The following is a 27,061-nucleotide window of genomic DNA, read 5'->3' on the forward strand; positions in this document are numbered from 1 at the left end:
TCAAATTGAGGCATCTTGGGGAAGAACAGAGAGCAGATAAGTTTTGTGCAAGGCTTTAAAACAAACAAAAAACCCCAGCAAAACATACTTTTTTTTGTGTACTCTGGGCATATATGCATGATTGACTGTTGATATAAAATCCATATAACACAGAAGGTAGGTAATTTCTGTTAATTATACTGTTCCGTTACAGTGAGGTTGACAGCAATACAACATGAAGTAATCAACTACTCATTGAGTTGACTCCCTTACAGTGAATATACTTAGAAAATATGGTAGATAAGTCTTTTTGACAGAAGGAGAAAGTAAATAGGAACAGTGGCTTTATGGAAAGTATTTAGGAGAAAAGCATATTGTGGAACCCATTGCAAGAAAACTGTTGATAAAGGTGGTAGGGGGAATGCTTCCTACAGAAGGATGAGTGTGGAAATCTGATTACTCATATTCAGAGTAATAAGTTTTAAAAGGAGCAAATGGATAGCTACTCTTAATTACCATTTGACCCACATAAAGACATGGACCTGCTCAGGTGGGTCCAGAGGAGGGCCACAAAGATGATCATGGGCTGGAACACCTTCTGTGTGAGGACAGGCTGTTCAGCCTAGAAAAGAGGCTCTGGGAAGACCTTACAGCAGCCTTCTAGTACTTAAACGGGGCATACAGGAAGGGTGGGGAGGGACTATTGGGGAGTGTAGTGGTAGGATGAGGGGTGACAGTTTTAAACTGAAAGAGTGTAGTTTTAGATTAGATGTTAGGAAGAAATTCTTCACTATGAATCACTTCGGTGCTGAGGCACTAGACCAGGCTGCCCATGGAAGCTGTGGGTGCCCCATCCCTGGCAGGGCTCAAGGCCAGGCTGGACGGGGCTGGGAGCAACCTGGTCTGGTGGGGGGTGTCCCTGCCCGTGGCGGGGGGTGGGAACTCAATGACTTTTAAGATCCCTTCCAACCCGCCTGGGACAGTCTCACCAGTCACTATGATTAAGGATAGACTTGCAAATACATTCCTTGACACTGTTGCAAGTAGTATATGTTGGAGGAAAATATATCATGCTGGTATCGATATAAATGTCAATTCTCCTGTATTACCAGCAGGCAGAAGTGCACAGTGCTGTCTGTGCTGGTGTTTGTGCTCTGACAGCCTCATCCTGCTCCCTTCTTTGGCTGAGCAGGAAGGAGGGTCTACTAGTGAGAATATACGGGTCTTTATACGTATGTACAGTGTGTATCCCTGCAGCAGCTAGGCTCAGACACTGTTTGCCCAGCACCCGCCTCTGGATCTCAGTCCGTACATGGATGTATGAGCCCTTGGGGCCACAGCCCCACTGCAGTACAGACCATCTCACTCGTGGGTATGCTCCCAGAGATGGCCAGGACTCTCCAGGTTTCCATAGCCCCACTTAGAGAGGGACCCACACCCAGAGCTGGCCCTTGCAGACCCGCTCCCCCCTTGCTCCAGGCTACCACAACTGCTCACCAGCTGGCCTGGCTTGATCTCTGCTAACAATCTGACACCTGCGCTGGCTCCAGGTGCTGCAGCAAGCACTTACAGGCCTCTGTGACCAGAGATCCCTTGCAAGGTGGCTGGCACTTCAGTCACTCCAGTCATTCCATGTGCTGTCACCACAGGCACATGGGCCCTTTGACCTGTGGTATAACTCCATTTCCTGGGACTCAGACCCCCACGTAAACACCTGCACACTGAATAGAGTGCCTCTCACCTGGGTAAGAGTTAGAGATGGGTTTCAGTAAGAATCACAGAATGGGTGAGGTTGGAAGGGACCTCTGGAGGTACTCTGGTCCAATCCCGCTGCCCAAGCAGGGCTACCTAGAGCTGATTGCCCAGGACTGGGTCCAGACAACTCTTAAGTATCTCCAAGGAGGGAGACTCCACCACCTCTGCCAGCACAGATAGGATAAACTGTGCTGATCAGACACAGGGCATGGCCCGACAAGTATACTGACCAGCAAACTATTTATGCACAACTAGCCCTTCTTATCCCCTTATTCCTGTTCTCTCCATGCTTGTTGCTCCCCAAATCACTTAGGTCCATCCATTTTCCCTACCTTTTGTTCCTTCCCTGAACATTCCATAAGTCTTCTGCAATCCCAAAATTATTTTCTCCTACATCCCACAGTGTGCCCCACTCCTGGGCTGCAGCTGCCCTTAGTCCAAAAGGTGACCCAAAGAGCTGCTCTGGGTAACACAGAATCACAGAATGGTCAGGGTTGGAAGAGACCTAGAGATAGTCTAGTTCAACCCCACTGCTAAAGCAGGTTCACTAGAGCAGGTTGCACGGAATTGCATCCTGGCAGGTTTCGAATGTCTCCAGAGAAGGAGACCCCACAGCCTCTCTGGGCAGCCTGTGCCAGGGCTTTGTCACCCTCAAGATAAAGAAGTTCTTCCTCATAGTCAGATGGAACTTCATATGCTGCAGTTTGTGGCCATTGCCCCTTGTCCTATTGCTGGGCACCACTGGAAAGAGCCTGGTCCCAGTCTCTGAACACATGCCCTTTTGTAGATGTTGATAGGTTCCCCCCTCTGTCTTCTCTTCTCCAGGCTAAACAGCCCCAGCTCTCTCAGCCTTTCCTCAGAAGGGAGATGCTCCGGTCACCTCATCTTTGCAGCCCACTGCTGGACCCTCTCCAGTAGCTCCCTGTCTCTCTTGAACTGGGGAGCCCAGCACTGGGCACAGCACTCCAGATGCGGCCTCACCAGGGCAGAGCAGAGGGGCAGAATCACCTCCCTCAGCCTGCTGGCCATGTTCATCCCCATGCACCCCAGGGTCCCACTGGCCTTCTTGGCCCCACGGGCACACTGCTGGCCCATGGGCAACCTGCTGCCCACCAGCACTCCCAGGTCCCTCTCTGCAGAGCTGCCCCCCAGCAGGTCACCCCAGGCTGTACTGGTGCGTGGGGCTGTCCCTCCCCAGGGGCAGGACCCTACACTGGCCTGTGTTGAACTTCACTGGGTTCCTCTCTGCCCAACTGTCCAGCCTGGCCAGGTCTCGCAGAATGGCGGCGCAGCCTCCTGGGGTACCGACCGCTCCTCCCAGTTTTGTATCACCAGCAAACCTGCTGAGGGTGCCTCTGTCCCTTCCTCCAGGTCACTGGTGAGTAAGCTGGGCAGGACTGGAGCCAGCACTGACCCCTGGGGAACGCCGCTGGCTGCATGTTGCGTTGGGTTTCAGGCCTGGATGGTGGGGATGATGGTGCTGCTGGGAGCAGCCTGGGCAGGGTGTGTTTGTTGTTTGCCCGCTCATCATGCTTCTCTGGGCTTCTGAGAGCATCTCCTTTTGGGATGCTCCTAGGCCCGTCCCGGGAGCCACTGGCTCATCAATGGATGATGGCTTCTGGGATGGGCGTGAAAACATCCTAGGATGGTTGATGGTTTTCTCTGGGCTCCCTGTGCTCACCTGCAGGTATAGAGACAAGCTTTCATTGCTTTTTATCACAGGACTGTCTGCAGGTACTTCTAGGTAGCGATGTTGGTACTGCTACGAACAGACCTAAGGCAAACGGCTGTCAGCAGCATCTCAAGGATGGCAGATGGTACAGGATGAATTGTGGAAAAAGATGACTGTGTAACGTTCTAGGAAAACTTTCGTCTCTATATATTCTGGGATGGGGGGAGGAAGTGGTTAAATGGGTAATGCTTGTCTTGGCTATTAAACTTTGTTATGTTTGTTACTGGAATTTTTTTTTTATAAAATATCTTTATGAAGAGCTTTTGCCATTTCATATTTACAGTTTCATCATCCTATTACCTCAGTGTTGATATTCTTTACTTCTGAACTTCATATTGTAGTATACTTAAATGTTATTTTTTTTTCTTTGGCATTAGTCATAAACTTTACTTCTGTAACAGCAACTTATTTTCTTTTTAGATTATTCAGATTATGAAGATAGTTCTGTTGAGTTCTTGGACAGGTGCTCCTCTCCATTAACAAGGTCTTCGGGGAGCTCTCTGACTTTGCGCAGCATGTTCTCAGAGAAGAATACATCATACCAGTATCCAAGAGCTATCTTGTCTGTTGACCTTAGTGGAGAAAGTACGTTGGCTGACAGCAACTTAAAGTTTGTTTGTTTAATTCTTTAAGAAAGATAATTTTGAAGGAAATGCCTTGGTTTATGTTTGGGAATGTAGCTATAAATATGGTGACTGATTTATACTTCATCTATTTAAATCCAAATGTTTACACTCCCCAAGCTGTTCTGCATTGTACTTCCTTTGGTTAAGTGTCGCTACGCTGATTCTGAGGAGATCACATTAAAGGCATTTTGCAGATTTCATAAAGAAATCTCATATTTCAGCAGTGTCTTTGAGAGTGCTTTATTTTTTTTCCTATATGCAGGTTAAGATTTTTAACTGCCCTAATACCCTATATTTCTGTAAGGTATTGTCTGTCTGCACACACAATTTCACATGTATTTATTTTTACTAGACCTTTCAGATGTGGAGTTCTTGGATGATTCCTCTACAGAGAGTTTGTTACTTAGTGGTGATGAATACAATCAGGATTTTGATTCAACTAACTTTGAGGAGTCTCAGGATGAAGATGATGCTCTCAATGAAATTGTTAGATGCATTTGTGAACTGGATGAAGAAAATGGCTTTATGATTCAGGTAAAGAAATTGGGGGGGGATATATATTTTTACATGTGAATGTCTTGCTTGTGAAAGTGCCCTTTTGATGTGTGGGAGACCAACATTACATAGCGTGGTAAATAAAGCAAACAATAACAAAATATTTCTATGTTCTGCCCTTGGCATGGCTCTATTTGGTATATGCAGAACTGTTACTCTAGGATGGGGTTTCTCTAACAGTTTGATATGTAGAACAGGTTTGTAAGGGAAGTTAACTTTTTTCTTTATAGCCAGTTTATAATTTGGAATGAAGTATCCTTTCCTGCACACAAATGATTGCTTCTGTCCACAGACCATCCTGATTATACGAGCCCTTCTGGTTTAGCCCTTGTGGTTTGCAGTACCAGTTGTAGAAACCATTCTGCTCACTGTAGATGTACCCCAGCTGTATGCGAGACCTCTGCTATACAGGCATTAATGTTGTCAGTAACTGCGGGGGGTGTGTGATGTGCTTGCTTCATCTATAGAATAGCACTTCTCAAACTAGGTATCACTAGCTTGTTTTAGAAACTACTAAGAATTTAAATCTTACTTGGTACTTAAAAAAGGGAAGAAGAGTATATGGTGTCTGCACAGCATTTAGGTGCTGACAGATTGCAACTCCTGCTGCTTATCTATCTGTACTCCAGTGAGGGGAGCATTTCCCATCTAGTAATGCTAATTTAAAGTCTTTATCTCTGGGAATTCATAATAATATCGCAATTAGATCAGATGCCAGCAACAGTGAGGAAGAAAGTTGTGATAAACTTTAACAAGGCCATGAACTTCCTATGGTTTTTTTTTCCCCACTCAAAAACCAGGTTTGTATTCAACTGTTAAGGTGGTACAGTTTCTGTTGAAAATATGGAACCTTTTTAGTTGAGATTTGAAGGAAGCAAGTGTGGCTGTCTTGTGTTAGTGGACTTAATCTTTTGTAAATGACAGGAAGACCTGAAAAGGAAGGACCCAAAAACTGTCCCTGGGAACATGCTGAAAAGCAGTGTTTTGTTAAAGGAATTAAGCAGGAGTTCAGCTATGGTAATACTGTGGGAAAAAGGGACTGGTATAGAAATCTTTGGAGAGAGGAGAGAAAATTGTAGCCATAGCAGTATGACAAGAGGAAAGGTGACTTCAGTGTTTTGAATAGATGCATGCTCAAAAGCATGTCAAAGCGAAGAGGAGAGACTTTCAGCGGTAAAACAGCGTATATTTAGAACACAGGCAAACGATGAGTTGAGAAAAGGAAATGTATGTTTGAGTGGTAGTTTCCTGCCTGTTGCTGGAGTCCAGTGACAGCCTGGTTTTTTCCTCCACATGCCTTGTCTCACTGAGAGCAACCAGCTTGCTCTTTCTAGGCCCTCATGTCTTACCACTTCTATTTTGCTCTCCTATTCTCTTGTTTCTCCTCTTTCATTTTCTCTTCATTTTCTTTTTCTTTTAGATTTTCCATTGGTGCGATATTAAAAACACATCTTTCTAGCGCACTGGAGAGATGCTTTGTAAATATAAATAATTAAACTGAAGAGTTTTCTACTTTTCACTGTTATGCTGTAATGTATTACATTATCTTTCTACTTTACTGTAATATTATACTCCTGTCTTACGTTTCAGTTCTAAATATTTAGGTGCTAAAATACTGAATGTTGTAATAAAATATTATTAAATATTACATCTTCACTTTTTTTTTTTCCAGTCTGGAATTTGTGGTTGAGGTAACTTTCAGAACTAGACCTCTTTTTTAGCTTGGTGTCTTTGCCTACCCAAACACAAATTGCCCAACTATAATAATATTACTCAAACCAGCTATTTAAGTTAAACTGCTGTTCTCTGCATTTTAACGATACAAGAAATAGCTTCTGACGTTTTGAATCTACTTATCTCAGTTTTAGTTTTTGCTTTTGTGTTTTTCTGATGTCAGTGTGAAGAGTGCTTGTGCTGGCAGCACAGTGTATGCATGGGACTGTTGGAGGACAGCATTCCAGAGCAGTACATCTGTTATATCTGCAGAGATCCACCAGGTATGGGTGAACCACCTTTATCTGCAGCTGTCTGCTTGGGGATGTTGAGCAGAGATGTTATGCGTTGCTTAAATTGTTAAAGCTTTGTCTGTTTTGTGTTGTGTTACACTTCTTCGGGGCAAGCGATTCTAAGTTTGGCTCTGAGCAGACACTTAGTTTCCTGTAAGTAATGTCTTGTTCAACTATGCTAAATCTTAGTAGTGATCTTAATTACCCTCATTTTAGTTGTTGAAACTTAATTCCCCCAATACCTTAGCGCTTTTTCATGTCAGTGTAATCTGAAAAGCCTTTCCAAACAAATCATTCTTGTACAGCGGTCTGTTTTGCCTATATTTTGAATCACATCTGTTCATTTAAATATTGGAGTTTTTTTAAAGAAAAAGGGCTCATTACTACAGTACCCTCAAATATGCTGTGGATGTCATTTCATTTTAATTGCAATTTTATGATGTTTGCATTTTTCCAGAGTTGTAAATAAAGGTGTGGAACTGAATATGTAAAATATGAAAAAATCTAGCACTTCCTATGGTAAACAGTAGTGCACAAATGACGTATCATGAACTTGAGATTGTTAGGATAAGTTTGAAATGGTAAGAATTAGGAAGAGTCCATTTACTTTCAAATGGCATGCGTTTGTTTAGTAAGATTGTGATTTAAAAAATGATTACGTCCATAAATCCATTTTTCTTAGCAGTTATTTGGAAAAAAACCTATGCGATTTGGAACAAACTTCTTAGTATTGTTCATGACAATTGGTACAAACACATATAACATCTCTTCTGGGGAAGTATCCAGCAGTCCAGTTCTTTCAAAAGGGGAATGAGATTGCGTGCCCAAATTTACTTTCATTCTGAATTTAAGAAACAAAATCTGAAAACTGTTGGCAGGGGTATGAAATAGCACAGTTTTTATTAGTTAGTTTGGAGAAGAAAATTTAGGAAAAGAGAGCTGGAAAGATGTGACTCTTTCCATCTGCCTCAATCTTAATCTAAATTGATGCTATAGTGTCTTGTTTGATAGTTCTGTGTGGTGTACTCTTTGAGCAGTCAAGCTTTTTCATATTAAAACCAACTAATTTGTCTTGTGTTCTTTTCCTGTGCTATACTAGGTACTTAGATATCCCCTGCTATGCAGAGACTGTGTCCCTAATTTTTATCTTCTCTCCCTTCCTAACCATTACTTCTTTTCTTTCTATGTCAGGAGAAAAAGGTCATTCACAATGTCAGTATTTTAAAGTGTATTGGGATAATGGGCAGAAAGGAGATAGACAGGGTATTCTCCTGAAAGGTATGAAGGGCTTCCATCAACCCATTCTTTGTTCTGTATATGATGATAGTCTGATATGAAATTGAGTGTAAGATATTGTGGTCAGCCTGTTTGTCTGGGTTCCTCACTGTAAACAATAGTACTGGAATAATTAGCATTATAGATTTCTAGTTTTGTTTTTTTGATTATTTTTTTTAAATAATTTTTAAGTTTCTATAGAAGCATTAGCTAAATACTCCTTCATGCCTGTTGGGTTAAGACTGTAGTTGTTACCATAGCATGGGAGAGCAAAGGCCCACTCACATCAATATCCTGTCTAGTAGTGTCTCTTAAAAGGCACCTCAAAGGAGAGTGTAAGAACTCTGCTGTCAGATAACTCTGAAATGTCTACTGTTCATGAAGCCTTCTCCTGCCTTCTAATAAATAGGTATTGACTTCAATATTGAAGCAAAATATTTGTCTTTTAGAAACAAACTAGGTGTTTTGAATATGTCCATGTAAGATCCACTCTCTAACGTGTCTCTTGGTAATTTAGATTTTTTTTTGTTTTTTTTCTTTTTAAGGTAAGCTGCAGTAGTTACATAAATAAAATGCCAATTCAAACATTTTTTTACAGTTAGATTGATAATAGCACAGTTCTTAATATCCTGTACTTTGATTGCAAAGCTAATTAGATTTTAATTTCAAATGAGAGGCCTTGAGATATCAGGTTTATTTTTGTTTTAATAAGTGTTAAGAGTTTCCTGTTAATCCATGAAAACTAAATTTTAATATATTAATAGCAAGATCTTGAGTCATTCTTTCATGGATTTTAGGAGACATTTAGGAGAGTACAGCATATAATTATAGCATTCTAGTTTTAAATACAATTCTGCTGTGGCTTTAGATGGCCCTCAATTTGTTTATTTCTTACCCCAGGTCAGAGGTGGAGTGCCAAATATCTTTATGATAAAGACTGGCTAAACAATGGACACATGTGTGGATTATCATTTTTGAAAGAAAACTACTCTCATCTTAATGCCAAAAAGATTGTGTCAACGCATCACCTACTGGCAGATGTATACGGTGTAACTGAAGTATTGCATGGACTGCAGTTGAAGATTGGGATATTAAAGTGAGTATCAGTCCAGGGTTTATTCTCAGTTTTTATATATCTAGGTATTGGAGACTACCATTATTCCATGTGTATTATTCTCTCACATTAAAGTTCTTTCTTGTAGAATAGTTTAAATAATTCAAATACAAGGTGTGGAATACCTGCAGCTTCAGTGGGAGTTAGGTGTTCAGCACCTGAGTGGATCTGGTATCTTGGGATTATTGGCAGTGATTATTGTTGGGTTTTTTTAATAGTCAGTTTTGTGTTAAAGGGCCATTCTGGATTTTTCTAAATTAAGTGACCTAGGAATGCTTACATGTTTGGTACTGGTGCTTATCAGTAGCTGTGGTCTAGCAGAAGTGTATGCTGAATAGTTCAGTGCTGTAAGTGGCGGTGTCTGTAACTTGCTCTTTTTCTTCCCCTTCATTGCAGAAATAAGCATCACCCAGACCTTCGTCTCTGGGCTTATTCAGGGATGCGAAAAGAACAAGAACAAGTAACTATTGGGATAGAGAAAAAAATAGTGACTTTGCCAGATGCTGGTAATCCAACTGAAAGGACGTGTCACAGTCAAAACCATAAAGAGCCACCCAGTATACCTCAGAAGATGGAAGAAACATACATCACAAGTGAGCACAGTTACCAAAAACCACAGAGTTTTGGGCAAGACTGCAAAGCAGTCACTGGCCCTATGAGCTCAGATGATGAAGATACAAGTAGTTTTGAGGAAGATCAGGAATTTCACACAGAGAATAAAAACTGTTTACAATACTCTTTTAAAGATGATGGCATGAATGAACAGGTAAATATCATTCTTCATCTCAAAATTTCTTAGCTGGAAAAACATTCAGTCTTGTAAATGTTATGAGTTGACATATTCTGTCAAGTCAGCAGAAATCACTAGAAGCAAAGTTGGATCACAGAGGTAGTTGCAAGGTGAAGGATACAGATTTCAGCTGGTGAATGAAATTCCAAGTATAGTTAAAGTATTGCCTATGCTAAAACTGTGTATGCTCAGTCCAGTGTTGACGGGGGGACGGGAATCCTATGCTTAAAATGCAGGTCTTGAAACAGAAAGTACATATTTGTTTGCGAGGGGAGGAAAATGGGACAAGTTTCCTTCTTTCTCTCAATTCTGTTTTGTACATGTGGGAATGCTGCTTGTTGTTTGTTGAACTGAGATTTGTAACAGTGTTTATTATTGTATTGTACTCTTCTTTTAATAGCAACATTATCTAGAATTCTGTCCACAAGTAATGATTTATTGACCAACTAATTTCACTTCCTGCAACTTCTTTTGAGTCTTTTATATTGCATATTTTTTCTAATATAAATGTTTCACAGGTTTTTAGTCAGGATTATATTTGCCTATTTAAACATCTCTCATTTTTGCATTAATGGTTTGAATCCATTACTTTGTGGAAAAGGTCTGAAACTTGTTAGTCTGGTTTTAGAGATGAGTTCTCTTTGAGCAAAAAACAAAGTGAAACAAACGTTTCTGTTTTCTACAATACCAACTGTGTGAGAATATATCGCCCAACTCATCCCCCTTTTGAAATACAGTTTCTGGTGTGGAAGAAATGAGTAAGATACGTCTTTTTTTCTTCTAATTTTAGTTTAACAGTGTGACATGTAAGCTATATAGCCTCAATGGGAAACTTTGGCTCATTCTAGTTAAAGTAACTGCCAAATCGCATGATTATATTCAGTTTGTATAGTAAGGAGACGTGCAGACATGTGACGTATGCTTCCAACTGTAGCTTAAATTGTCATTTTAATTAATATAAATACATTCAGAATTAAAAGAAAATATATACGAGCAGTGAAACAAAACTAATATTTCCTACAGAGACTAAAGCATATATCTAAAAAGCTAGGTGCGCTCTCTGTTTTAAATCAGAAAGAGGTCTGTCTGGGGCAGTGTCAGAGTACTCTTTCCTTTGGGACACCTTTGTTCACCCTGTCAGTAGTCAGCCTTGATACCCGAAAGAAGGCTTTCTGTCTAGACCTAATACGCAGAGAAAAGCTCTCCTTGGTTTGGCCACTAACCTGTTTGTACTTACCTTAAAACCATGATGACACTGACACAGAAGTGCCGTTTTTACATGAACTGACTTCTCTGTAAGGTGCCACCTTCACCTCTCCTTGTCAAAGTTTTGGTTGAGGCTTTGCATTCTCCTTCCCTTCTAGTATCTTGCAGAGGCTTGGATATTCTGATTTTTCCATACTGTTTCATCTTATCCTAATGTGCATTCTGTTACATATCTTCTTTTCCCTTACAAACATTGTTCAGATGGACTGTTATCAGGTCCCTTTTTGGAATATGCATCATCCTTAAAATTGTATTTAGTTTCCTTGTACTTGCTTCTGCAAGCATGAGCCTTCCCCATCTGGACCTTCCATTTATTCTTCACAAGCTGGATTGTGCACTCTGCTTCTCTTCTTACCCCTGCCACTGCTCCCCGATTGCCTATGTCGATCTCTTAGCTTAGAGGAGGACCTGTTTGATCTTAGGCTTTTTGCCCCCCCGAGAATCATGTACTAGCCATTTGAATAAATATGGAGAAAACAAAAATCTTTGGTTATGCTAATCATATATGAAGTTATTTAGCTTTAAGATTTTCTCTAATTTATTGCAGTGAGCATCTAAAAGTTTCACCTAATGATGATCTTGGGTTTAGAATTATGGACTTGGGTCCTCATACAGCACAGGAAATACGGTGTTCCTCTCTTGTGGTTTTACAGAGGGTCTGAAAATTGTAAGATATAAGGCATTTCTTCTTCTTGGAAATATCCTTTATAAGATTAATAACAGTTTTGAATAGTGAAAACGCTGTGGAGGTAAAACTGATATCTTGAGAGAAGAAAGATTTTATCTGAAAGGTTTGGGAGTTTAGAGGCTTTTATGACTCTTAAAATCTATCTTTGATAAATATGAATATTGTGTGTACTTACAATACTTGTCCTCCAGGACTTGCTCATAAAGCTGCCAGCAGGTCAGTCCAAGTTTGATTTGTCATTTTAATTTATTATTAAGCCTTAAAAAGAAAGAGTTTTGGTTCAGGTGTTTTTTTGTTTGTTTGTTTTTGTTTTGGGGTGGTTGTGGGTTTTTTGCTTAATAAGTACTTAAAATTTGTCACTCCCTATTTTCTTCTTCCCCTCTTTTCTTGGTTTTCCCATTCTTGACTTGAAGAAGAGATAATTCAAGAAAAAAAAAGTTGTTCAGTCTGTTGTTATGTAGCATGGAAAAAAATTAGCTGAGCACGTCATCAAGAGAATTCACTCTTTGTTCTAGCATTTGCCGTGAACTGAGATTGTGTGAGCACATGTATCCAGCATTCTAATTCCTAAAGCAGAATTATCAATAGTGAAAGAACTTCATCAGTTATGAAGTCATAGTGGGTATAAAATGGAAACCGTGAATCCTGCAAATTAACGGAGACATTTAACATTTTAACTGCTTAAAACTGGTATACTTTCTTCGGTCATTTCCATTAGCTGAAACATGAAATGCTGGAGGATGAGGAACTCATGTATTATCTATGACTTGCTATAAAGACACTAATTATTTCAAGGAAGTTAACCTTCCTCAGATACGCTTGTGTAACTGTATCTTACTGCCCTTGTAATGATCCCCAAACATGTTCAATTCTATTCCAGACTTGTGCTTGAAAGTTACATGGGACCATAGTGACAGTAAGAAGAGCAGGCTTTTGTCTTAAACTGTTATTTGTGCAAATAGCGACTTTTGACGTCTTGGATATTACTGCATTTTAGGGAGTTTTTCTTCATTCTCTGACTGAACTTGAAACAAACCTTAGGGTTTTGCACATTTTTGGTGATGGTGGACTGATGATGCAGTTCAGCACTTCATGATACAAGTTACGATTTATAAAAAAGGGCACGGAAATGCAGTCTATTTTACTGCATTAAACAAAGTGCTTGAGCTGGTAAACTTTACCTCTTCCCTCACTCCCCCAGTGCTATGTATGCAATTTCCATTTGTATGGAATTTGCATTTTTGTTTGGTTTAGTCTATTGACGTGCCCTGGTAGTTTTTGAGTATACTTGTCAAGTTGACAGAAGCACAGCTCTGAACCAGCACAGTTTATCATGTGACTCAAGTGTTGAATGAACACCAGAAATTAAAAGTAAACAAAACAAAGAAAACCCTCTTAAATGGCAATTTTTTTCTTTCTGTTGCTCCTATGGAGAAGAATTCTGCTGAAGGAAACACTGTGTTTGTTTGTAATGAAAGAAAAGGCTCAGAAGAACAAGTGGACACACATCTTCAATGGCAGCTAAATCTCCTTACCCATATAGAGAATGTACAGAATGAAGTCACCAGCAGAATGGACCTGATTGAAAAAGAAGTTGATGGTAACTGCATTGCCAGATACTTGTTAATATACCTGTAACAGCATCTTTCATAGCCATTGTGTTGAAGGTGATCTGAGGCACTGAGGATAGATTTTTAAAGTATTTATATCCAAATTTGGGTACCCAGCATTATAACCAGAACTTGTATCCTTGATCCCCCCCTGCTCTCTTCCACAAGCTTTGAATGCCCAGTAAAGTATCTTAAGCACTTAGGACCCCTGAAGATTTAGCTCAAGATTATGATATTAGGCAGACTTCAGAAAGCCTAGATAACTTGCCTAGTTTTTGTCCAGATACAGATCATAAAGTTGATGGATTTTTGTATGCCTGGAGTATTTTTGGCCTGATTGTTCAAGTAATTTAGGAAAAATAAAAAATGATCATTCTGCCTTCGACTTTTGTTTGCTATATATTAATAAGTAACTGGTTGCAGGAAGGCAAATCAGGCCTCATGAGGAAACTGGAATGAAATTACAGTGTGGGAGTAGATATTACTTGCCAATCACAGAAATTAAGAATGAGTGGAGCTTGTGGTCTAATCATAGGCATACTTAATCACCTCTGACAAATAAAGTTGTCTTGTTTCTATTTGCAGTTTTTACTTTCAATATTCCTGCTTGTACTGGTGGTATTTCTAGGTTAACAGGGTTGAACTTTTTCACTTTTCCCTCCTCTGTCTCTGCAAGCATAGAAATTCCTTGAAAACATTTGTTGAAGATCGGCAAACTGTTCTGTAATCTGGACCTTGTGAACAGGAACCTGTTAGTGACAGAAGCAAGCCTTGCATTTAAGGATTGTGTTTTCTGTTGCAGAGCTGTCGTAGCTAAAGGTTGTGAACTGAGGTTTCTTTTATATGCGTAGATGGTAAATTGTTAGCCAAGGGTATAATTTGCTCCCAGGTACCTTTTTATAGTAATGATCAAATCAGATATGTTTGGATTGAGTGAAACAGGGAATTAGTTGGTGTTTCCCTAATAAAACTTCCTTATGTTAAGTAAAAATCACAGCCTCAGAATATTTTCCCGTCTTATAAAAGACAGAGTAAGAAAGAAAAGTTTAATTTTTGAAAACTGTTTCTTGAAGACTTACTCTAATCACTTCTTCCTTTTCCTTCTGTAGTTTTAGAAAGCTGGCTTGATTTCACTGGAGAACTGGAACCACCAGATCCTCTGGCAAGATTGCCTCAGCTCAAGCGACGTATCAAACAGCTCTTAATTGACATGGGGAAAGTACAGCAAATAGCAACACTTTGCTCTGTATGACAAAAGGAAGAATAAAGAAATAAAAATAGGTTCTTTACAGTGAATTTTCTTACTAGCCACAAGACGGACAGGAAGACAGCAAAAAAGCTGAGCATTTATCTGGTTCTTTGCTGATTACATTAATAGCCTGAAGCTTTAGAGAGAGGAGAGGAAATTTATATTAAGGAATCTATTGCATTGAAAATCTGAATGTTCAGTGTCCAAACTTCAAAATGTAATATATCACATACTGAGAAGTGTTGATAGGATTTTAACATGGTAAACAAGAAAATCCCCACATAGAAGAAAGCTGAATAAACAAAAACTCTATGAAGAACAATGCTACTGTTTTGAAACCTTTGGCAAAAAATCTTGAGTCAGCAGAATTCAGCTGACTAAAAATTCTTGGGAACTTTTTTAATGAATTCCTCTTGTCTTGCTAGTGAAAGATAGGCACAGAGAGAGCTGTATCCTCTCTACAAGGGAAGTTTTAAGGTTATTTCCTTCTCTCATGAATGTTCAGGAAAACAAACATACTAGCTTTGGTTTTTGAAAGAAATTACTTATCATGGTCTCCTTTTAAAAATATTTTTTTAAATAGAAATCCTTATTACAGCACCCTTACACTCCTTTAAAACATAAGTGGCAAATAGTGGTCAGATGTGCCAAATAATAAAACCACTGGGATGAGAGTTTGATTGACTTACATGAAGGTTTTTTCCAAAGTCCTACTCAGTGCCAGCAATCCATCCAAAATTGTATCTAGTTTATATTTTTTTATGTTCTATTGCAGTATTCAGAATTCAAGGTACAATTTTTGTCCTGGGTAGCTCAGTTCTGGTGTTGGCCCTCTGAAACTTTACCATCCTCAGCTGGGATGAGGAGTGACAAGAGCAGCAAAACTGTCTGTGGCTGTGAATATACTAAACCACTAGAATAAATATCTCAAGTATCCAAGGTGTTTTTATAAAATCTTTCAGCTTCAGTGAATGAAATATCATAAAACCAAAGGCAACCTACTTGCTGTGTTAGCTCTTGCTGGATTTTTGAGCCCAGGACTTTCCCTGTGCTTAAAGTTGCCGCTGTACCCAGTGCTACATACATATCTGTATGTGTATGTATATGTGTATAGATACACATGTACATATATACATGCTATATACATTTATATCGACACATACCTAGTTTTATTACAATAAACTATAAGAACTGGTGGTTAACATGAAATGTTACCTTTTAACAAGCAGTTTCTAAAATTGAAAATAATGTATGTACAGGTTTTGAAATTTGTAAAATATGACTGTTAAAAGGAGGCTATTTAACTGATGACATTAAGTTACTTGAACATTTTATGCCTCACATCTGTTTATCAGTTCTAGTTATCTGTATAAATGCATTTTAGAACCGATAGACAGTAAACTTGAATTTACCTTTTGATAAAGAGTACAAGCCACTGTACATTCAAAAATTATTTAAATTTGCAAACACACTGTTCTATATGTAAGGTACTGTATGTAAAACTGTTTATTAAAACTATTCTGCATACTCTACACTTTCCACTTTTCTTCCTGATCTACGTAAAAATATATATAAAAAAATGTGATTGTTATAATGTACAGACCATCTCAAATCTTGGAATGCCTTTTGAGGATGCATAAAATTGAAAAATGTGCCAAAGATGGATTATCTGGGAAAGGCTTTGCAACCAGTGCAACTATTACTGAGAAAGAAAGTAGCATGGCTGGTTCATTGCTAAAATAAAGGTGCCCTGGCGTTTCCCATCTGTCTGTCGTATCTGAAGTGAGTTATCACTCATGACGTCCAAAGCAATGTGTAAAGCCCCGTTACAGAGTGGCTGCTATTTAAAAAGTCCTGCTATATCAGGCCTGTAGGAGACATTGCAGAGCTGCATGGTAACATGGAAGTTAATTACGGAATCATGATTGGCAACTTCATGATGCAGAAAAAACACAGGAGCTGAGGAGTTGTTGACATTTTTATAGCAACTGTTAATAAATAAAATACTCTGTGTTATATAGTTGGGTGCTTAAGTAAGTGCTTCAAACAATATGAGTCGTTGAGTGACCTACTTTGTTTTGGATATGTGGGGCTTTAATATATTATTCACTTGCTGCATATCCTTGAATGTGGTACTGTGTGTACTGTATAAGAGAAGTGTAAATCCAGGTGAATTACTTTGAAACAAAGTGGAGTGTATTTACATAATTTATACAGCATACACTGTAGCAATATTATGCAATGTGTGTGCATGCGTGTGCTGTAATATAATTGTAAATGTTACTGAAGGTGGGCAGAGATTCCAGGTGGGAGGATGGAGGTTTCATTCTTGGTGCACAGATGGAGGAGTGGTATCCTGAAAAGGAGATCGTAAGGTCAAAGTTAGTTGCCCTTGCAGCTTTAACTTGTCTTTGTTTGTATATGAAATGGTCTCTAAATTTACATGAGTGTGGAATTTTATCCCTCAGGATCCTGCCTTATTCAGGATGAATTGTGCTTACAAAAACAATCTCTTCACTATTTTTTTATCTTCATTTCTTGTGTAGTCATGGATTCTAAAAATTCCTGCAAGCTTTCATATCTTCTAAGAAATGCAGTCTCAGTGTCCTTACGGACAGTGCTATGATATCGTGTGTATTGCTTGAATGCTTTACAAATTTGCCTGAAGTTGCTTTCTCAGATTGTGATGTTAGTCTAATGTAAACATGAGTTTTGGCCCCAGTTTCTCAAGTATTCAAACGTTTGGGAAGCTTTTGATTTTTTTTTTTCTTTAAACACTTACAAGTCAAGTGCCATAAAAATGCCAAGTGTTTTGCACAGAATGTAACCTACGGTTGATTGCTTTGCTCATGTGCCAGTCAAACCCAATGTGATCCAACTCAGACCAGTATTTCTTCTCGTTGGCCTTATCGAGAGAATCTTTTTTCCTGTAGGCATCATTTTCCATCTGTCTTCCTGCTTCGTCTAAATAAGCCAGGGATCTACACGCAGTCTGTTTGCAGCGTCATTTATCGGGGTGTGAGTTGCGATTCCTTGTGCTGTGAGGAGGCTGCGTGAGGGCTGGGTTTGATATAGGTGCTCAGAAAGGTAACTTTTTAAAAAAATTGCAGCCTTCTTTTAACTTGAATTCTTAATAGTAATAAACAAAAGCGAAATGCCACTGTACAGAAGCCTCTTGCGATTTCACAAGGCTAAATGGCAAACTTGTGGAGACTTTACCCGCCTGACATTTTGTCCGAGGGTTGTTTGTTCTTTCTTGGAGGTACGAGGGCGATCCGTTCCAAAGCTGCCTCCTTCCTGTGACCGTACCACAGGCATCTACGTCATGAAATCTGTGTTTTCAGTCCCAGTGATGGCTGAAGGATGTCAGTATTGCAGTCATAAACAAAACATAGTCTTGGTGACATGATCGGGTAACACGTGATAGGGCTGTCTCAGTGACAAAGTGGAGGTGCTTCAAGTCGTACGGCAGGGAACGGGTTGGAAGGCACTTCTCTTGGGTAGCTGTAGGTTAAGTAGTGCCCACATTTTGGATATTCTGGCCTTAGATGCGTAGATCTTTGTTCAGCTATGGAGTGATTTACAGTGATAGAGAAGCCTGTTGTGCTCTTTAAAATGGTTGAAGAAGATGGGTTGCGATTTTCTGGTAGAGTGGCAAAGAACTGAAACTTTTTCTATGGATGCAGGCCTCCTCTATGGCTGGCATTCACCTGTCTCTCTTAATTTTGTCTCTTGAGCTTCAACATGTGCTCCTCATCTGTTTGTTCTGTAGCTTGCATCTGTTTCTCCTTTTGTTCTTCAGTTTTCTGCACTCTGGCTTCTTCTGTGATGCCTGGAGGGTTTCACTCCTCTGTTCTTGTTCCCAGTTCTTTCTGGCTGCTGTGGGAGGCAGTTGCAGGGAAAGTTCTCTGCTCGACTGTCCTCAGCCTCCAGTGTGTCCAGTATAGTTGGAGTGTGTGTACCATGATGAAAATCTTCAGATGTTTTTTACTGCCTTCCTTTAGTAAGCCTCTTCTGATCTTGTGCAAGTGGCGGTCTCCCTCTGCTCACATCTGACTTCTAACTTAACTAGACTTCAACAAACATTACAGCAAAACCCCTCTGGCACTGCTGGGCTCCAGCATTCCTTACCAGACTGAAGGCTGGGATGTAAAGGGGTCACTCGAACATCAGAGTAAAATCGTAAAAGTATTTCGATGCTTGCAAATCAGAATATTTTTTTCCTTTTTATGTGAAGGGAAACCAATTACTCTGCTTCACTGGAATTTTATAAGACACGAAACAGATCCTGAACTGAACTGGAGCTTGCTGTAAAAATCAAGAGCGAAAGTAGGGGGTGAGAAGCGAGAAGCACTCCACAGACAGGGGCTTCCTAACAAGAAGTTGTGCAATCGAACCATCTTGACTACCTTGCCCTGTTAGTAATTACATGGAGGTGCTGATGTGTGAGGGGGAGTGCATGCAATGATGCGATTCATTTGCCAGCAGGGCCCAGCTTTGCCATGTCGGTTTAGAACACTGGAAGTGTAGGTTTTCTCTGCCAGCTTAAAAATGTTACAGTACATGCCTCTTAATTTTGGAGTGCTTATTAAGGTGAGAGACTTAATCACTTTCAAAATGCCCATTGCTATTCTCACGTTTTATTAGCTGACACTTTTTTTTTTTTCCCTGTTCTACTGAGTCCATATACCTTTCAGGTGATCATTTTACAGAGTATGTTTGAAATACTTTGGTAATGGTTTTTATTATACTATGTTATGTCTTGGGCACTGGGTGTGGGGGTCTGACTTTAGCAATAAGTGTTATACACTATGTGTATATCTGTTTATATATGGAAAATAAATACGGAGCATGTAATGATGGTGAAAATACACTGCACAGAGAGCAGATTGTGCATTTGGAAGCCATTATGCAACAGCCCGAAAAACTGAAATAAAAAATTGGGAGACCACATGGAGAAAATTAGCATGAAAAATCATTCAGGAGTGAATTTCCCTTTCTATACACACCGGTCCTGTGTGTGAGCAGTAGATGAGCCAGCCTTATTCTATGGAATGAATAAGTAAAGCTAGTTCAATTGCTGGTCACCTCGAACAGCAGCCTTCCTTTCTCTAAAACTGGCCAGAGCCACCTCTGTTCAGCTGTAGCCACGTGTGCCAGTGTATTGTCACTAAACACTCTGAGAGAGGCAGCAGTGCACTACTAAATCTTCTGTGAGAGAAGCAAAAAACTTCTGTGATTTGTTTTTTATAATAGCAATAATGTTGACTGCATTCTAATACAATAAAAGTCTGTTGAGATTGTTATGTGCTTGGGCTCCCATTTGGTGGATTTTTTTTATTTGGTGAGCTAGTGAGTGCTTGTGTACGTTGTAAAGCATAAGGGAATCTTCAACTGCATTTTTAGCCTGTAGTCAATAAGTTAAATACAGTCATTGATACTCATTTATTTGTTTACATTGCAAAGCTTTAGGGAATCTTCTGTATTTTAGCCTGTAGGCAAATGTAGCAGTTAGTAAATAACGTACAGTACTGAATCGCTTACTGTGTGGCAAAGTGTTTAGAATAATTTTCCGTTCCTTATCTGCTTTGGTGTTTTAAACGATTTCAGGGTTTGAGTTTTGCAATGCACTTGGTTCTTAAAAAATGATGTCTTTGAACAATGAGTTCGTGGTGATGGCATCTCTTTTTGTGGGCAGCTGGCTGCCTTCTAAGGGTGTTTCTAATTTTGTGCCTTTGTACGATGTCATTGCAAAATAACTTCCATTTGCTTTTAGTGGTATTATTTTATATTGTCTACAAGCTGTTGTTGAGGACTTCACTGTAATAGAAAACAAATAAGCAAACAATGTTAAGAAAGTTCTAGACACCCCATGGACCAGAACAAAAACCATAAGCAGCAGATGAATGAAATTGGACAGAATCTCAATGAGTTACTGATAGAGAGAAATTGTTCTGTTCACAGCAAGAATCGATATGATTGTAAACATGTAACATTTCAGAGTTTTATTCTGAATCAGGTATTTTAATCATTACTTGAAGGGGCAATCTCTCAAATTTAAGATACAAGTTCAAATTCAGATCTTGGAGTAATACACTGAAACATTTTTCTAATTAGAAAGCTTATTAAAGAATAGGTTTCCTGAGTCAGACCAAATACCTAGCCAGCCCAGTGTCTTGTCTTCAGTAGAAACGCAGTGCTGGCATCTGTAGAAACATACTGACTATAAAAGATCTGTACAGATTGGTTTTTCCCTTAATGTACCTTTCACTTTGGTAAATTGAGGTTTCCTTTACCAAAATCTTTATGAAGACTGTCAGTTTTATCAATCACTGACAGCTGTCCACGAGTTTAATCAATCTTTTTTCATTCATTTCTCTCCACAACATCAGGCAGCATACTGAATTCCACAGCTTTGTTGTGTGGCTGAAGGAGTTGTGTTTGTCCTTGAACTTGCTTTCTGACTCTGTTAGCCCTACGCTGTGGCCTTCAGTTCCGAGAAGGTTAAGTATTGCATTATTGAACAGACCAAAAGTAGTTTTGTCCTGCCGACACCAGGAGCGTGGCACCCTGCTGCTGTCCTTGTGTGACCAGCAGTACCTTTTCACAGTGCATTAGCTTGCTTTCGTCAAACACTGAATTGATTCAGTATGCAAATTTATCCTTTGCACCACTACAGGTTGCAGAACTGACTTCTATTTGGGGTTTCAAAACAATGTGCATCTCAGATGTAATGAGAAAGAAATATTTTTCTACCTTGCATCACTGTGGTAGTATTAGAAGGAGAAAAAGTTACCTGTAATAGATAAGGAAGAAAAAACATTTTACCTGTCCTAGAAGTGGTTCATTTCTGCAGGGACGAAGGCAAATTCAAATGTTCTTATGTGAGCTTCTTTAGGTTCTTTTGTCACCAAAGGCACTTTGCTAGCTGGTGAATTGTAATACAAAAAGTTGAGAAGTCCTCTGCCCACTCTTCTGATCTAGCCAAGTTTAGTACAGAAGTTACTGGAATTTCATCATTCTTTCAATCTGAAGAACGTCATGCATGAAGCGACTGAAATTTGTATTGGCTGGTAGAGCTATGCTTTTTTCCTTGTCATCTTTTAATTTTGCATCGAATGAGAACTGAAAATTTAATCAGAGATGATAGAGATTATCAGGGCTTCACAAGGTCTTGTTATATTTGTCTGTGCCAAAATCATGTGAAGACTGAGATGTCTCTTGCTTCAGAAGAAAGGTTCCAAATGTAAAACAGTTCTCTATCTGTAAATGTGGTGTTACTTAACAAATGGTGTTAGTTTATACTTTTACATAGTTTTCTTACAAAGTACGAGAGGATTGTCCAATATTAGTGATTTATTTAACACAGAAAAGCAGTTTATTATTTAAACAATAAATGAACTCATTGATATGGGCCTAATTTGACAATGTTTTCTGTTCTTAAAATTCTTCCTTCCAATTTGCTACCTCATGTAGGAGGCTCCTTCAGGGTCGTTTCTTAAACTAAGTTTGACTTCTCAGGTTCGAGTTTTATTTGGGTGAGAGCAACTTTTCTGTGGGTATAGAATTTTATGTATTTATATACAGGAACTGTTGGGCTTTTCGATATGTAAAAATTGCAGTTGCACAAAGTCTTTTCTGCTAAGAAAGTGTATGCAAAACTGGAACGTGAATAAATGGTTTGCTTCCTTCTTGAGGTTTGTGATTTCAATGTTTCATCACACTGGCGTTTTTCTTTCCCCCTACAATTATGGTCTACATTGAGTAGCTTTTTGCCAGTGCATACAACAAATAAAACCCTCATTTCCAGCACTAGAGCAATGACTTTGAAATGTTAATTTTAAGGCCATATTGGTCACAGGGACCTTTTCTGCTTAGTCCTTTTCTCACTTTCATTGATAAGCTAATTTAAGATATGCTTCCAACTTTTCTCAGGTGCTAAAAGTAGAGGGTAATTCAGTTTTCCCTTCACTGAAAGTTATGCAGTGAAGCTTTTCTTGATTTGCGTTTGACCAGCCATGGAGGACAAGTGCCTTTTTTTTCTCTTGACTAAGGTGGATTGCACATATTGCTCTGTAAACTACTAATTTTTTTTTTTCTTGTTAATCCACGGGCTATTGCATCCCATTGAACTTGTGTGTACCAAGATGCCCATCTTGGTTTGACGTACATCTAGAAGTGGTTGAAGTGATGCCAACTGCTGAAACTCACTTTCTCACTTTGTTTTTTAAGAGACTTTTAAGACTTGGCTGTTCTTCCCAACTTGCATAGTTCAGAGGTTGCTTTCTGAGTGTTTATGAAGGAGATGAAGTAATCTTGGGCATCAGCGCTATGTAGATATTGCAGATTTGTGCTTGTTAGTTATAGTGCTTTGATTCCTGTCTGCCTTACTCTGTTACCAGCTACTAATAGTAGCAAGAAGGAAAGTGAACAGCAACCTTAATGAGCTCGCTTCTCTCCCCGTTTGCTGTGCAAGGAATCTGAATGACGTTTTTCTACCAACTTTGGAAAATGGGACTAAGTCAGTCTCACCTGCACCCCACAGCACACACTCTGGATATGTGTCTCAGTGGCTTGGAAGTGTCATTGTCCTTGTAAGCACTGATCCTGCTGCCCCCAGAGAGCCCCGGGCACCGGGCTGGGCTGTCTCTTGTTGCTCTCCTCTAACTCCACACCACACTGAGGATCTGGCACAAATCTGGGGCTCCTGAAGCATGCTTGAGTCAGAAATATGTGTCATGGTCAAACTTTTCATCCTTCCTAATACAGCAACCCTAGTGCTAATGCTGGTTATTCTTTGTTTAGTCGGATTCCTTTGCTCTGCGAGTATGTTTCCTTACAAATGCTATGTCAGTCCAGAAATTCATTTTCTTTCTGTGCCTGCTTAATCAGGGATGTTACAGGACTTTTCCTCTTCATGCCTCTGAAGGTTGCCTTTTTTGGTCTGTCCTCTACACTGTACACATTCTTCATCTTTTCCCAGCTTTATCTTTCTGTGGGCCATTGACTTTCCTCAAGTCCACAGCAGATTGCGTGAAAGTAAAGTCCAGATATAGTCTCGCTCATTTAAAAAAGACTAGTAATGCTAAAGCAACCTTGTATTGCTGTTTGAGCTCATTTTTACCATATGTATCATACGCCATAGCACCACAGTGACCTACAGCCCACACCGAGGGATGCTTGGATCGCTGTTGGTACAATCTTGGTCTGTAAGAGAGTATCAGTAGAACTGTTTCTAGACTGTGTAGCACCCATGAGTCGCAAAGTGCTGCTGTCACTTTTTCTTGAAATCAGCTTAAGTCCTGCCTCAGATGTGTGCTTCTGTTATCATTTAGCTAATTATTCTGGGCCCATTTGTTCAACCACCTCTGCTTTTGTGACAGTGAGTTCTCATAATTCCAGGTGCAAGTAAGTGCTGAGTAACAATCACAAGAGGTGGACAAGTAAGAACTGATACTCTGGAACCAACGAAATAATATTTCTGGTATGTTTTAGGTTGAGGATCCTGCATGTAATTAGTACTATGAACCTTGATAACATGCTTAATAGTCATACTGATCTTATGCTTGGAGGATGAAGCCCAAGAAGCTATACTGCTTCCCATCAGATATTTGTCTGTATTAAAGTGTGTGGTGCAAGTGGGAGTAAAAGCAAAAGGTCGAGTGCATTTGGCTCTGACTCTCAGTTCCCTTCAATAGAATGGATGCAGCTCCACTGACTGTTTTTTCACTTAATAAACAACCACATTATGCATTGTATTTACTCCTAGTGCTACTTGGAGGCCTAACTCTTGTCTGTCCCTCCAGCAGGCTAGGCTCTCTAGAAACAGATGCAAAAAGGTACTGCTAATACAAAACACAAAGCCTGGTTGCACCACACTGCAGGCGAGAGTCCGAGCTCTGGCCAGCACCGTGTCAATGTGCTTGATTTGCGTGTTGGTTAAACTAAGTCCCCTCTGCCACCCCCTGTGCCTGCTGCCACTTGTTCTCCTCTCCGGTGAGCGGGCTGGGTAGTGCTCCCTGGAGCAGGGATGAGAACTGGCTGAGGAGAACCACGAGGGCGGTTCCAGGTGAATGGGCCTCTTGTGGTTTTCTCAGAAGCGTCGTATGCGTCACTTGCCCAATTTCATGGCCAGTCTACCAGCACATAAGTGAACCCATCTGTGCGACGGTTGCTACAAAAAGGCAGGTGAGGGCTACCAGGGTGTGCTGGGCAGCCTCACTGACAAAAGGGGATGGAGCTCTCCCATCGCAAGATGGGCTCCATCCCGTTTTGCACCCTTCTTTGCTGCTTTATTAGCACAGCAGCAGCCAACATATTTGGTAAGTACGGTTGTTCTTTTTCTTTGCCTGTGTCCAGTAGTGACTGTGCTCCTGTGACCTTTGTGCTGCTCTGTGTATTATTCTGATGAAGTGTGTCATGATCTTGAATCTTGCACGCTACAGACTTGGCTAGTTATTGTGTGTTGTGCAAGCAGTGTACAGGCTCCAGGTTATATGCTAAGCTGTAAGGATCTTGAAATGGTCAGGGTTGTCCGAGTTCAGTGCACCTGGGTTTTGGGTGGAAAAAGATGTTTTCTGGAAGAGTAGGCTGGGCTAGAGAAGGAACTTGGGTAAGAAAAGGTGGTGCTGCAGGGATGTGAATGTCCTAAGGTTATATCTTCTACTTGTACGTGCAATGATCTAATTTAGGCTTGAACCTTAAGATACCGAATAGTCTGTCATCCCCAGTTCTTTGGTCTGAGTTTGATAGCCCTGCACAACAAGCAATTTGAATCACTGACTTAATCTCTTAACTCAGATGTCTTACGAGGCCCCCTCTAGCACTGTGCACAGAGACACCCACACATTCCAGAGCAACTGGCTCGGAGTCGCATTTGAGATGAAAATAGTGAGTCTGCCTACATGTGGATGTATCAGTCAGCTCACCTGAAATCCTTTTACAGTCTCGTAAAAATTTTCGTGTTGGCTTAAGGTGACACAGTGAAAACTCTCAGAAACAGAAGTGATTGAGAGGTCATAGGTGCACAGGAACCATCTGTGGTTAAAGAAGTCCCTGAGCTGCAAATTGTTGGGGGCTGAAAAGTGTTCAGAATACTTATGATGTATTTGCGTTACCATGTGTGGTCACGCTCAGACCAAATACTGGATTAAATGAACTTTTGGTCTAAATTGCTGTAGCTATGGTTTTGTTTGTTTATCTTATAGAACTACTTAATGGAATTAAGAGCATGGCATTCAATGGATTTTGAGGATGGGGAAAGTGTCCAATCAACTAATCTGTTCTGTAAAAAAACCCCACACCCCACTGAATTTCATCATTCTCCTCAAACAGCATCCAAATGTGGTTTTGAAGTTGACTTGAGTGTTTCCTTGCTAGAGGGCTTCAGTAGTTGATCACTTGCCCTGTAAAATTTGAGACGTACTTCTAAAATGAATGTCTGATGGTAACTGCTAGACATTGATTCTTTTCAGGTCTTTCATGAGGTTAAGAAGAAATACCTTTCCTTTTGGTGGAATAGTGAGTGACTTAGCTTCAATAAAGAGTAAATACTCAGAAACAATAACAGTGATGTATGTAGTTATGGCAAAGGGCTGTTTTGTGGTGATAGGCACAACTAATTCTGAGTAATTAAAGTATTCCAGGTACCAGAAAATGATAGCTAGAGCTGAAGTGATTAACAGAGCTGAGACTACTTAAATACAGGCCTGGGAAAAGGGTTCATGAGCATCTCCATCATGTGTGTATCCTGCAGCAGACAACAAACCAGCAAGATTTTTCAGTACCTCCCTGTGCTGTCCCATGCAGGAATGTACAAAATGAGCAATGGGGAGACAAGCAAGGAGGGTCCATGAACCTGGGGCTGCCACCACACAGGGCTGGTACTAACAGGGTTTTGATAAGAACAGGCTTGTGGGGAAACCACCCTTAGGCGTTTGCTTTCTTGCTGCTTTCAGAATACCAGACAGATTCCCAACCATTGCGTCCATGTGAACTTCAGAGGGAAAAGGCTTTTTCAAGAGGAGATACCTATGTTCCTCAGTGCTCAGAAGATGGCCAGTTCAGGTAATTCATCCCTGCTATTATTTGGCTGTTCTATACAATGTGACCTTTCATTACTAATGAAAGCTTTAGCCTCTGTTTTGAACAGCCGCTGTGTCAGTGGACTGGAGGGTGAGGGGTGCAGGAGACTTGAAATGACTTCATTGAGCCATGGTGCAGATCCAGCCTCTCCTGAATGAGTCCGCTGTTGCTGGAAATAATCCCTGGGTTAAGAGGTCAATCTAAGATTAATAGGCAAATCCTAGCAGCATTATTTGTACGTTAAATATTTGGTGCAGGTTATTGTGAATTGTTATCTTCCTACCCATGCTCATGGGTGCATGGTCTGCGATTAGTGTGCTAGATGGCACAGC

General features: G+C 40.2%; 2 protein-coding genes across 15 annotated transcripts in view; both read left to right on the forward strand.

The window, feature by feature from the left end:
* Positions 1–19,951, forward strand: part of PHF20L1 (PHD finger protein 20 like 1) — a 61,511-nt gene extending 41,560 nt beyond the window's left edge. For 6 of the 14 annotated variants that reach the window (XM_055798337.1, XM_055798335.1, XM_055798338.1 and 3 more), the window contains 8 exons: positions 3,887–4,051; positions 4,445–4,626; positions 6,545–6,644; positions 7,845–7,931; positions 8,829–9,024; positions 9,439–9,808; positions 13,221–13,386; positions 14,506–19,951. In XM_055798337.1, the coding sequence (XP_055654312.1) occupies positions 3,887–4,051; positions 4,445–4,626; positions 6,545–6,644; positions 7,845–7,931; positions 8,829–9,024; positions 9,439–9,808; positions 13,221–13,386; positions 14,506–14,648 (1,409 nt within the window). In that variant the 3' untranslated portion in view covers positions 14,649–19,951. The remainder of the gene's footprint in view (positions 1–3,886; positions 4,052–4,444; positions 4,627–6,544; positions 6,645–7,844; positions 7,932–8,828; positions 9,025–9,438; positions 9,809–13,220; positions 13,387–14,505) is intronic. The other 8 variants (XM_055798339.1, XM_055798340.1, XM_055798343.1 and 5 more) reach the window with 3 other exon arrangements.
* A 4,878-nt stretch (positions 19,952–24,829) lies between these two features.
* TG (thyroglobulin) overlaps positions 24,830–27,061 on the forward strand; it is a 161,219-nt gene continuing 158,987 nt past the window's right edge. Inside the window, exons 1-2 of the mRNA XM_027786474.2 lie at positions 24,830–24,967; positions 26,603–26,711. Coding sequence (XP_027642275.2) covers positions 24,880–24,967; positions 26,603–26,711 — 197 coding nt within the window. The 5' untranslated portion in view covers positions 24,830–24,879. The remainder of the gene's footprint in view (positions 24,968–26,602; positions 26,712–27,061) is intronic.

The sequence above is a fragment of the Falco peregrinus genome, chromosome 3 (assembly GCF_023634155.1).
Source record: "Falco peregrinus isolate bFalPer1 chromosome 3, bFalPer1.pri, whole genome shotgun sequence".
NCBI lineage: Eukaryota > Metazoa > Chordata > Aves > Falconiformes > Falconidae > Falco > Falco peregrinus.